Genomic DNA, 12540 nt, shown 5'->3' with positions numbered 1-12540 from the left:
GATAAAAAATGGATTTTTGACTACAGGTTCTCCTTTAAGGTGAAATATTTCCTAGCTCAGATGAGGGTTTGTTTTAAGCGGACTGTAGACGTGAGATAATTTTTTTTTTTCATAATAAAATGTATTCACTGCCAGTTGTGACATATAGGTTGACTGCTTAGTTCTGATCTCCAGTGCTATTACATCTATCTTTAATCAATTGCAAAACATATTCCATCTATAGAGCAAATTTAAATTAGCCTATAAATTTAAACAATCATTTCTTAAATCGATCAGCCTAACTTACTATTATGTACATATATCTCTCTATTACCAAATATCTATAAACACAATATGAAGATAGAGGAAGGGTGGCTGAGAGACAAATATGGACATGAGAAAGCGAGAGAGAGAATGCAAGAATACTTTGTGAATTGATTTTTTAATTTATTTTTTAAATTGTGTTATAATTAGACACAAGTTGTAATGAATTCTATTAACAAATTCAGAACAATCAAACAAAAATAAAATTAAAAAGAAGAAAAATTTAAAAAAGACGCTTATAAAACTTATAAAATCGTCAAATGTACTATCATGCTACAGCTAAAAAGTACACAAATATTTACACTACACCCATTTGCTCCATCCCTTTCCCTTTCGATCATCTTCTCATCTATGGCCACCATATGTCTTGTGCTACTTTTTACATTTGACGCCAGTGTGTCTAGACTAACGTCATAAATAAGGGATTGTCGCCAAAATTCATGCAACTGGGCAGAGGTGTCAAAAATGATAGAAGGCATAGAAAATGTTTGACATGACAAAAACAACGGAACATTTATGAAGAAATCCTAAAATCCCAGATTGTCATCACTGGTCCCCACTAAATATTTTAAAATTTATTTATTTTATGTTTTTTTTTTTTTTGTGCAAAACATTGCAAAGTTTGCGGCCGCAATGCAAATCAGGGATTTTTTTTGCCATTTTTTTTTTTTTTTTTTGCGGCCAGCAACGCGGCCGCAAGCAATGCAAAAAAACTGCCATGACAGTATTAGTCACTGCGACTGGTCCCCACCACAGGTATTGTCCACTGAGCCCCTACAGCCAGCCCTATTATTAGCCACTGGATCCTTATCATCAGCTCTATTAGCCAATGAGTCCCTACTAGAGGATATTCTAACTGTTCTATTATATTTGGGTTTATTTACAGGTACTATATTAAGTTAAGCCTGTTTCTGTATTGTTGATCAATAAAGAATATTGAATTGCAACAAATACTTAGTTATTTACCTACCACCAGCTCTATTAGCCACTGAGTCCTTACCACCAGCTCTATTGTCCACCGAGTCCTTACCACCAGCCCTATTGTCCACTGAGTCCCTACTACCAGCTCTATTAGCCACTGAGTCCCTACCACCAGCCATATTGTCCACTGAGTCTCTACTACCAGCTCTATTGTCCACTGAGTCCCTACCACCAGCCCTATTGTCCACTGAGTCCCTACTACCAGCTCTATTAGCCACTGAGTCCTTACCACCAGCCCGATTAGCCACTGAGTCCCTGTTACCAGCTCTATTGTCCACTGAGACCCTACCACCAGCCCTATTGTCCACTGAGTCCCTACCACCAGCCCTATTGTCCACTGAGTCCCTACTACCAGCTCTATTAGCCACTGAGTCCTTACCACCAGCCCTATTAGCCACTGAGTCCCTGTTACCAGCTCTATTGTCCACTGAGACCTTACCATCAGCTCTATCAGTATTAGCCAATGAGTCTCTACTACCACCAGTTCTATTAGCCACCATCCTATCAATAATATTAGCCACTGAGTCCCTACCGCCTGCTCTATTACTAAAGGCCACTGCATCCTTACCATGATGGGGAAGGGGGGGGGGGTATTTGACACACAGTAGAGTACCCACTGAGGCCCTACCACCAGCGCTATAGACACATAGTGGTTATTTGTTCCCATCACAGCACAGACGATGTGTAACCTTTAACGTGTCGTGAACGGATTTCCCAATCTCGTTCACGATGTGTAAAATAAAGGGAAAAGTTCAGAAAAAGTCTCCACCGAAGTGGGCGTTCTCCATATATTATGTAGAGGACATATGGGCGGTTAAAAATGCTCTAAAAGCACATCGGGAATCGTCCCGGTACAGTCTAATTCTAAAACATAGTATGGCGGATCGGATCTGTCAGATACAAACGATAGGCAAAATAGTCGATCTAGAATTAGGCTTGGTGTCGAAGAGAAAAGAATGAAGGGTGTCACAAGCTTTTATAGGATAGACACGATGACGTCACGTTTACGCGGGAGACAGTGAACAAACACAACATGAAGATTACTCACAACAGCCTGATCGAGACACGACAGTCATACCATAAAAAAACACTAACAACAACATAAACTTATCACAATAATCAGTGACATAAAATCTTCCCCACAAACGTTTGTAGTCTGATTGAGCAACACTAGTGAGAACTAATCACACAACTAGCAGTGAGAAAGAGCAGAGTTAAGTCAACTCCCTTCATTCTCCAAATTATTTTAGTCCGGCAAGCTTGAACTTGAAGTGTGTCTCAAATCTACTGGTTAATTACCCACTGATTCTCTACCGTCTACCGCCGCCGCTATCACCCACTGATTTCCTACCGTCTACCGCCACCGCTATCACCCACTGATTCCCTAATAATAACGAGGGAGGGGGGGGGGGGGGGGGGGGGGCAAATAACGACCAGATTATTTACACTACACCACGAAGGTCAGATTATGGGAGTCCGCTAAGTCTCAAAGATCAACTTGAAAAACCCGGCGGAAAATAAGCAAATATGTTATTCTCCGCCCGGCGGAAAATAAAAAGGACTATTTTCCGCCCGGCGGAGAATAATGACAGCCTTAATATTAATTACTTCTTCTTTTGGACGCTAGTCAATCACAAAGTACTTTCATCTAGATCTTACAGTTACAGCAGACCCACCTATCCAAATCCAATCACTGGGGGGAAGTGTATGAACATTATCACAACTTCACTAATAACTGAATGACTGATCTCAGTTTCTTTCTGTGTGTATGAAGCATGTGCTCTACCAACTGAGCTACTCGAGCCCTGGTTTGTGGGGATATTTCTCAGTTCTGTTTATATTTCGTGAATTGGAGAGTTCATATTCACATGAATATGTTTTGTTGTATGTCCAGAGATTGATATGTATTGGTGTGAATGGATTCAAATCCTTGTCACTATACATACTTGTAAGTGTAAGGCGTAGTATGAATGATTTTAGATTTAGATTTCTATGTCAGATCTAGATGACTAGATGTGGACCTAAATTAGAACTGCTGTCCAGCGGGCAGTATTATTGGCAAGTTTTGTAGTATAGACCATTTTATTTCCACAGGTCCAATAAGCAAACATGTGAAGCAAAAATCTATGCATGTTTGGACAGAAAGGACAGGTCGAAGATCGTTATCAAGCAACTTACTTAAATAAGTGCACAATCATGAGATTTGTAAGTACTTTTTATCCATTAAATTATTAATTTCTATTTGACCATCATGTCATTACGGTGTCGTGTTGGGATATGGCTGCGGTGATTCGGACTCCGTCTCAAATGCTTCTTGTGTACAATCATCATGTGTGAGGCTGTTATTGAATCTGGCCTTGGCTTCTATGATTGCACAAGCATATTACTTTTGAATTTAGGTCCGAATAGCCAAGGGATGCTTTTTGGACTTGTATTCAAATTGCCACTTCTTCGGGATAAACCATACATCGAGAAGGAATTTATAGTTAAGATGACCAAAACTGAAATTTTGATATTTGTTAGTTATGGAAATTTGTATTCAATCTTTTACATGAAATATAACCAAGTATGAGAACAAGATAGCAGAGGAAACGAAAGAAAATCCTAAAGTATTCTGGAGTTATGTAAACAGTAAAATGAAGACAAGACAGGGAACCTGTGACATAAAAAAAGAAGATGGCACTTTGGCATCTGAAGATGAAGACAAGGCAGATGTGCTAAATCTCTTCTTTGCAAGTGTCTTTACAGTGGAGAACCAGAAAAACTTGCCAGATATTGCTAAAAGAAGTAATATAGATACTACACAATGGCCGATTACTGAAGAGAGAGTAATGAAGAGACTACAAAACCTAAAGGAGAGTAAATCACCTGGACCTGACAAACTTCATCCTTACATCCTAAAAAACTTAGCAGAGCAGCTAGTAGAACCCCTAACCAAGATATTTAGCCAGTCGATGAAAGAAGGAAGACTACCAAGGGAATGGAAAGAAGCTAACGTCACAGCCATATTCAAGAAGGGAGACAGAAAAAATCCAGAAAACTACAGACCAGTGAGCCTGACATCTGTCGTCTGCAAGCTCATGGAACAGCTGATTAGAGAAGAAATGGTTGATCATATGACCAAGAACAAACTATTCAGCAAAGATCAACATGGTTTCATGGCGGGAAGGTCTACAGTAACAAACCTACTTGAAACAATGGATGACTGGACGAGAGACCTGGAATTAGGCAACAATTTAGATGTCATATACCTCGACTTCAGAAAGGCATTTGACAAAGTTCCACACTGGCGCCTAATCAGGAAATTGGAACAGTATCAAATTAATGATCAGACAGTCAAATGGGTCCGAGATTTCCTCAAAGATAGAAGACAAAAAGTGATAGTGAATGGAACAGCATCAACAGAGAGACTGGTAACAAGTGGAGTTCCACAAGGAAGTGTACTGGGACCTGATTTATATCAATGACTTACCAGACAATCTATCATCTAAATGTAAAATCTTTGCCGATGATACTAAGCTCTATGGAGTAGCTAATACAGAAGAAGAAACAAACACCTTACAACAAGATTTGAAAAAGCTTGAAGAATGGTCCGAAATATGGCAGATGGAGTTCAATGTAGATAAATGTGCAGTTCTTCACCTAGGAAAAAACAACAGAGAAGCAAACTATATAATGAAAGAAAAACCCCTGCAGAAATCCAATGGGGAAAAAGACCTAGGAGTATTTATTGATAGGAAGCTAAACTTCAAGAAGCAAATTAAAGATGTTCAATCTAAGGCTAGTAAAACACTCGGAATAGTGAAAAGAAATTTCAAGAATCTGAAAACAAAACACATGACTACCATCTACAAGACTATGGTTAGATCAAAGTTGGAATATGCTAACTGCATATGGTATCCGAAGTTTGAGGGAGACAAAGACTGTTTGGAAAGAGTGCAAAGGAGAGCAACAAAACTTATCACACACCTGAAAGACAAAACATACTGTGAGAGATTGAAAGAATTAAATCTCCCGACCTTAGATTACAGGAGAAGAAGGGGAGATATGATCCAAACATATAAAATAGTAAAGGGAATAGACAGGGTAGAGGCAGGATTCCTTAAACCAAACAAGAACATTCAGACACGAGGAAACAGCAAGAAACTGAAAAAAGAACGTTTTAAAACAAATGAAAGAAGGAACTTTTTTTCATCTAGAATTGTAAATAACTGGAATAAACTACAAGAAACCACAGTATCAGCAAAAAATTTGAATAAATTCAAAGCAGAGTTGGAGATAAGCAACACCCTAGGAAACAAGTTCAATTATAAAAATTGGTCCAATCATTAATAGATGAGGAGGAGCGAAGGAGACTACACCAAGTCTAAAAGCTCTATACAGAGGTATCCAGGTATCCAGGTATAACAGTAGTTTCCTAATTTTGAGGGGTTTTTTTCAACCTGATTTCTATGTTTGAGTTTGGTACCTTTAACCGGATTCTGTAAAACTATATATTCGGTTTGTTTAGTTTCAAGATTTGAGTTCCCATAGAAAATTACCATACATGTTATGATTAGAGACGAGTCAAGTGAGCACATTATTTTTGTATTGTACAGAATACGAAAATTATCTCTTCTCTCACAGCTACAGATATATTTGAGAGATATGCAAAACAGAGGAAGCTGAATGAGGCAGAGAAGAGAAAAGCGGAGAAACTTATCAAGTTAAATGTACCTCCTAAAGACCTGAGGAGAGAAATGGTTCGTTTGACAGGGAAACGTGTCATCATGCAAGATGTTCACAACATTAAGAAAGCAGTGCGTCAGAAAGTAAGTCATTTCATTTTTCTCATTTGTTTACAATGCAACCGCTTTGCAACGACATTATTGGCACCAGACATAATGTTGATAAATATATAGACTGATCAGAGCAACTTAAAATTCTTCTCTGTGAGATCCTATTCCTATGATTGCCTGCCCCCATATATAAAAGTTCAATATTTAAAATTTATTTATTTTTTAGAATTCATTTTACACCATGTTGGCTATACTCTAATGATTGTATAATAGAGTCCACTCCGGATAATCGGAAAATTTCCCCAGAGTCAGAATTCATTCTATTCAAAAGTCACTGGCTCTTAGCAACAAACTTTGGGTAGTCGCAACAATTTTTGGACTCCGTGATAATTTTCTATTGCCTCATTCAAGAAGTCTCTTTATCTTTAACTGATTGCTAGGAATACTTGCAAATTTAAAACATTGTTTTCAATAAACAGCGCACAATAATTTATTCTTGCTTGACAAGCACATTCCACCAATTTGAGTTGGTATGTATTATACAGTATTGTGTCCATGGATTACGTTAAATTACATTGATATTGACATTGCATACATAGAAAAGAAATAATATGCCAGGTATATACAGGAGATGCCACCAGGAGATTTTGAAATTAAAAAAACAACACTTTTACACAAATGCATGGATTCCTAACAATTATGTGGTAGAAAAGCTCATAAATTTAAAAAATTATTATTATTATTATTATTATTATTATTATTATTATTATTATTATTATTATTATTATTATTATTATTATTATGTTTCCAAGTACATCTATACATCATAATGATACAGTGGAACTCGGGAGTAACGAGATCGAGGGGAGCAAGTTAATTTAGCCTTTCTCTGATGATCTAAAACGATGTTACATGTATCACAGAAAAGTTACGTCCCAGAAATTGTCTATGTCGTTCCCGGGCTGTTGTCTTGGAACCATTCTTTGCTGAATTATTAAACATCATGGGCGATTTTTTTTTTTCATACAACTCAAACTCAATTTCGGCACAAATCCAACAAAAGCCTATTAGAGGATGATAAATTGCCGAGATGAGTCAATCGATTGAAAACAATGAATTATCTACTTCCTGTGTTGTCAAGGGAAGCTACTCACGAAATCTTAAAATAGTTTTGTGTGACGGTGGCAGTAGTATTTTCCTATGTTTAGCATTATATGATTATATTTGACTCCAGAGCATGGAACATTGCAAAAAAATTGCGGTAACAGTGAAAAATCGCGGCCGCGTTGCGGCTACAAGCGTCGCGGTTTCATGGAGGGACAGATTGTACATCATCTGTCTGTACCGTTATGAATTTTTACATTTGTTGTTTTGAATGTATCATGTAAACACCCCCTATTTATTTCTTTTAATTTTTCTAAAAGTAATCATCCATCATGTTTTCATGAATTATGCTTAATTTTTTTGTTGTTGTTGTACCCCGATCCGTGATAATTTTTAAATTCTATTTATATCACTTAACAGGAAAAACAGGCTGCCTCTAATGGCAATGATGCCCAGATGTTGGCAGTGGAACTGGACAGGTTGCGAGTCAAGGTCTTGTGTCTGATTACGGCATTAATAAAGAAAATGTTCTTCAGTATGTGTTTGTCCAGTCGTCAGAGATGAGAGAAACATTCAGGAAATTTCCGGAACACGTTCTTGTTGATGCACGTATTGTGTAAATGACAGGGACATGCCATTGCTGTCATTTTTAGTTGTGGATGGAAATTCCAGAAGCAGGTTATGTGGATTTGCCTTAATAACAAACGAAAGTTCGTCGATGCTGACGGAAATTTTCACAAAATTTAAGGACCACAATCCAAGCTCTTCGTCAATTAAAACTTTTTTGGTGGACAAAGACCTAAATGAGGTGGCGAGGTTGGAGGAAGTGTTTCCCGACGCGTTGTGAGAATTGTGTTTGTTTCATGTTAAGAAGGCCTTCAAAAAAAAAATTGACAGTTTACAGGCTGAGTCTAATGTAAAAATGGGAATAAGGCTGATGGTGGAGAAGCTATGCAATGCCAAGAGCTTACAACAATATAATGAGCTCAAGGAAGACTGCTGACACTCCATCAGACTTTTTCCCAGTACTTTTTGGACAACTGGGACGGCATGCGTGAGTGCTGGGTGCATTATGCCAGAGCTGAGCACATTAATTTTGGGGATACAACTAACAACCAGATAGAATCCTATCACCAGAAATTAAATTCTGTCATAAAGTCCCCAGCACCCCTTGATGTATGCTTTAAGAAAATATTTTTTCTTTATGAGAGTTTACTGGAAGAGACTGCTCATTTGAGTTTTGTGAATATTACCAAGAAATCGTCATCCCAATTCCCTGACATTCAAAAACATATTACACCCCATGCGCTTAAGCTTGTTGTCTCAGAAGTTCAAAAAGCTGTTAATTATCGTATCAGTTACTTAGACTCTGTTGCTTATGTTTATAACAAGGATAATATTGATGATTGCAATGAGGTTGATGGTTTGACTTGCACATGCCACACTTCAACCTCCATGTTGTTGCCCTGTAAGCACATTATTTCTGTTCGTCGGGACAAAGGAGAAGATCCCCTTTTGCTGTCTCTTTTTAATGAGAGATGGCACATTGGCTATAACATATGCAATGTGCAACAGCAATCTGTAGATATATTCCCTAGTGTTTCTTCTTTTGATTGGTGCACATGTGCCATGGAAAAGAAAGACCGCTATGGACTCGCAAAGCCACAGGTTGATAGATTGCTTCACCTTCTAGTAGAGTTAGGTGAGGACAGGTTACGGTATTGTCTAGATCTGCTGAATGTGTTTGAGTTGAAGTTAAGTCAGGGCAAGGAGTTTAGCATAATTGACTCTGATATTGGGTGTAGTGCTGTGGAAGAAGCAAGGCATTGTGAGGTGATTGTAGCAGATGTAGTAAGTGTTCAAGGTGGAAGTGGAGGGGACGGTGAGGAGATGGTGTTAGACGGTACTAGTAGTGACGAGATAGGGTTATGTGGTGCAAGTGGAGCAGAAATTGATGATACACAGGATGGGGTTGTTGACAGTGTTGTAGTAGAAGGGCGAGGTAGTGTAGATGGTCATATTTTTGAAGTTCCTGTGGTAGATGTACTTGTAGAAAAGTCAGGGGTTGTTGAGACGCTCAGCTGTGACAGTGCTGAATGTGGGGGTGTTGTAGCGGGAGTTACTGGAGCTTTGTTTGACTGATTGTAATGGGGCAGACAGGGTGGGTACAGATCTTTTTAATATCAAACCACCAACAAAGTTAGGAAAGAGAGGAAGACCAAAAGGGTTTGGCATTACTGTTTTAGGCTTACCAAAGAAAAAGAGGAATTTAAAAAATGAATGTAGCAGGGCTGAGAATCTTCCGCTTAAAGGCGGATTTCCGCCTAAATGGTAGTTTATCTCCGCCCATCCCCATCACAATTCCTCCTTTTTCAAATGTTTATTTTGATAAACAAACACGGATTTTGAGAATTTCTCATATTTTCCGCTGAATTTGCCGTGTCAAGCTGAAGCATTTTCCTCAAAACCACAAAATCACCATTATGTCTTATGTCATATTTTGACACCTGTGCTCAGTCTCGTGAACTTTGGTGACGGTCCCGTTTTTATGACGTCGGGCCAGACAGAATGGCACCAGATGTCACAGTTGATATAGAAGACCAGTGTTGTTGTTTGATTAGCTAGTTGATGGGAAGGGGAGAGACAAATGGGTCTCTCTCTCTCTCTCTCTCTCTCTCTCTCTCTCTCTTTCTCTCTCTCTCTCTCTCTCTCTCTCTCTCTCTCTCTCTCTCTCTCTCTCTCTCTCTCTCTCTCTCTCTCTCTCTCTCTCACAACCATCCATTACATCATCTGGTTGTACAGAGATAATATATGTATTAGAATAAAGTAATGGTGATTGGCTTAGTTTACTCTTCTTTCTTTTTACCTTTGGACTTAAGCTTTAAATTTGAGAGATTCGTGGGTTGTTTATAAGCGGATTAACCACTCGGTTTCGGTAACAAAGATTTTGTAGCCTGCCTTATAAAGTAAAAATCAAAACAAAACAACACATTCTGACCTTTTATTTGAATAACATTGTAGGCCTTTAACATGTGGAAAGGACAATTCATTAAATGTTTACAAAAAGGCAATTTATGTCTAAGGATAAGAATGGATTTATACTAGTAAATGTAATATATTACATAATACAAATACAAAACAATGTTCCTGTTATTTTTACACTTTGCTTGCGTTTGATCGATAGACAGAGACATTTTCCTCCTTTTTGACAAATTGCTATTATTATCATCACTGAATAAAAAACACTCACCAAAACCACTACATCAACATCTCTACCACCACTACTATTACAACAACCACCACATCATCATCCCTACCACCACTACTACTACAAAATACTCGTGACACCACATCATCCCTACCAACACTACAACTACAACTACCACCACATCATCATTCCTATCACAATTACTACAACCACCACCACACAATCATTTCTAAGACCACTACTACTACAACCACATCATATTCCCTACAACCACCATTACATCATCATCTCTAATACCATTACTACTACAATCACCACCACACCATCTCCCTAGCACCACTACTACAACGAATAATACCACATAGTCCCTACCACCACTACTACTACAACTGCAACCACATCATCATTCCTACTACAACCACCAACACATCATAAACCCTACTACCACTACTACTACAACCACCACAACATCATCCCTACCACCTCTACTACTACAACTACCACCACATCATCATTCCTACCACAGCTACTACAACCACCACCACACAATCATCCATACGACCATTACTACTATAATCACTGCCACATCATCCCTACCACCGCTTCTACTACAACCACCACTACACAATCATCCATACGACCACTACTACTACAATCACTACCACCTCATCCCTACCACCACTACTACTACAACCACCACCACATTATCGTCCCTACTACAACCACCAAATGTAATTACACTTTCAACTTTTGAAATTCCACCGAGTCGTGTCAGAAATTGCTGTGAGACAAATTTTGGATTGAATCTCAGTAAATTTTAGTGAAATTCAAATTTATAGGTTATGGTCGCATGGATGGGTCATGATCTTCAGGAAGAAAAATTTCCTCCTTTTTTGTGACCAGTCATTCTCACCCCTCTGTAGATTAGAGGATTCCCCAAGAGAGCTTAGCAGTGGGCCAACTGACTGGACAAGATGTCTTCGTTGTATCCGTTGGTTCCACAATGTTTGCATTCATTTGCCTGACAGTAATTCATATGTATGTAAATTTTGTGCATGTTTTTAAATAATCACTAGTATTGCACAAAGTTCACATTTCCCCTAGTCAAGGTGTACCTACGTGCCGAGGACTGCGTGGCTGCAGGGGTGTGCAGTTGCTAACTTGGAATGAGGGGGGGGGGGGGGGGGGAACTAAGTCCCAAGTCAAGGTGTGTCATCGTGCCTCTGATGTGTTGTCTGATGTGTTTTTTTTTTTCTCACTTATATTACTGATGAACCGTGCATTGCAATGGTGATATTCTTATAATAATAATAATAATAATAATAATAATAATAATAATAATAATAATAATAGATCTTTATTGTCCATAAATATGGCAATTTGTCATTTAGTTACACTTGTTATAATGTTAAACGATAACTGTAAGATTGAACAGATATTTCACACCTACTTATTTTCTCTCTCTCTCTCTCTCATGAAGTATTTGGCATGGACGTTTGGTTTATGCCTTCAGGTTCGATGTCCATGTTTGTTCTATTTTGAATTTAAATGTTTTGTTACAATATTAAATTGTATTCCTTGCTGGTTGTTACGGATATTGCAATCCTACTACATGTCTTGATTTTGTCATTCGTTTTACTTGTACCTAATTCAGTACTATTAGCCACCTGTTTGTGTTATAATCCACTGAGTCCCTGCCACCTGTACTATTAGCCACCTGTTTGTGTTATAATCCACTGAGTCCCTGCCACCTGTACTATTAGCCACCTGTTTGTGTTATAATCCACTGAGTCCCTGCCACCTGTACTATTAGCCACCTGTTTGTGTTATAATCCACTGAGTCCCTGCCACCTGTACTATTAGCCACCTGTTTGTGTTATAATCCACTGAGTCCCTGCCACCTGTACTATTAGCCACCCTGGGTGGGGTTCCTGACCTCCCATAGTGGGCAGGGAGGTACTTACTGTGTCTTCTATCCCTCTATATCTGTTTTCCAACTTGCTTCCTGTCTTTGTCTTGGAATGAGATTACTTGGTTTTGTCCTGGCCCCGGCATGTTGGCCTTACTGAGAGGGAAACAGTCAAATGCATAGTTATTGTTTTGGGAGATGATATTTTTTTCCTTGTAAATCATCTCTCTGTTATGTATTATTATATTTGTTATTTT

At 38.5% G+C, this 12540-nt stretch overlaps 1 protein-coding gene across 1 annotated transcript; it reads left to right on the top strand.

The window, feature by feature from the left end:
* Positions 1 to 2498: 2498 nt before the first annotated feature.
* Positions 2499 to 9927, top strand: LOC144957469 (uncharacterized). Its single transcript, XM_078888754.1, has 3 exons — positions 2499 to 3489; positions 5911 to 6095; positions 7587 to 9927. Exon 3 carries the CDS (start codon positions 8217 to 8219, stop codon positions 9306 to 9308), a length of 1092 nt encoding a protein of 363 aa, XP_078744880.1. The 5' UTR covers positions 2499 to 3489; positions 5911 to 6095; positions 7587 to 8216; the 3' UTR covers positions 9309 to 9927.
* The last annotated feature ends 2613 nt before the right edge of the window (positions 9928 to 12540 follow it).

The sequence above is a fragment of the Berghia stephanieae genome, chromosome 12, assembly GCF_034508935.2.
Source record: "Berghia stephanieae isolate SIO BIC M18660-M18661 chromosome 12, UCSD_Bste_1.3, whole genome shotgun sequence".
Taxonomy (NCBI): Eukaryota; Metazoa; Mollusca; class Gastropoda; order Nudibranchia; family Aeolidiidae; genus Berghia; species Berghia stephanieae.
The sequence above is the reverse complement of the archived record's forward strand: the minus strand, read 5'-3'. Positions and strand labels throughout refer to the sequence as shown.

What these genes read in the sequence shown, in the direction of transcription:
- LOC144957469 (XM_078888754.1), top strand. Translation starts at nt 8,217, where the DNA reads ATGCGTGAGTGCTGGGTGCATTATGCCAGAGCTGAGCACATTAATTTT.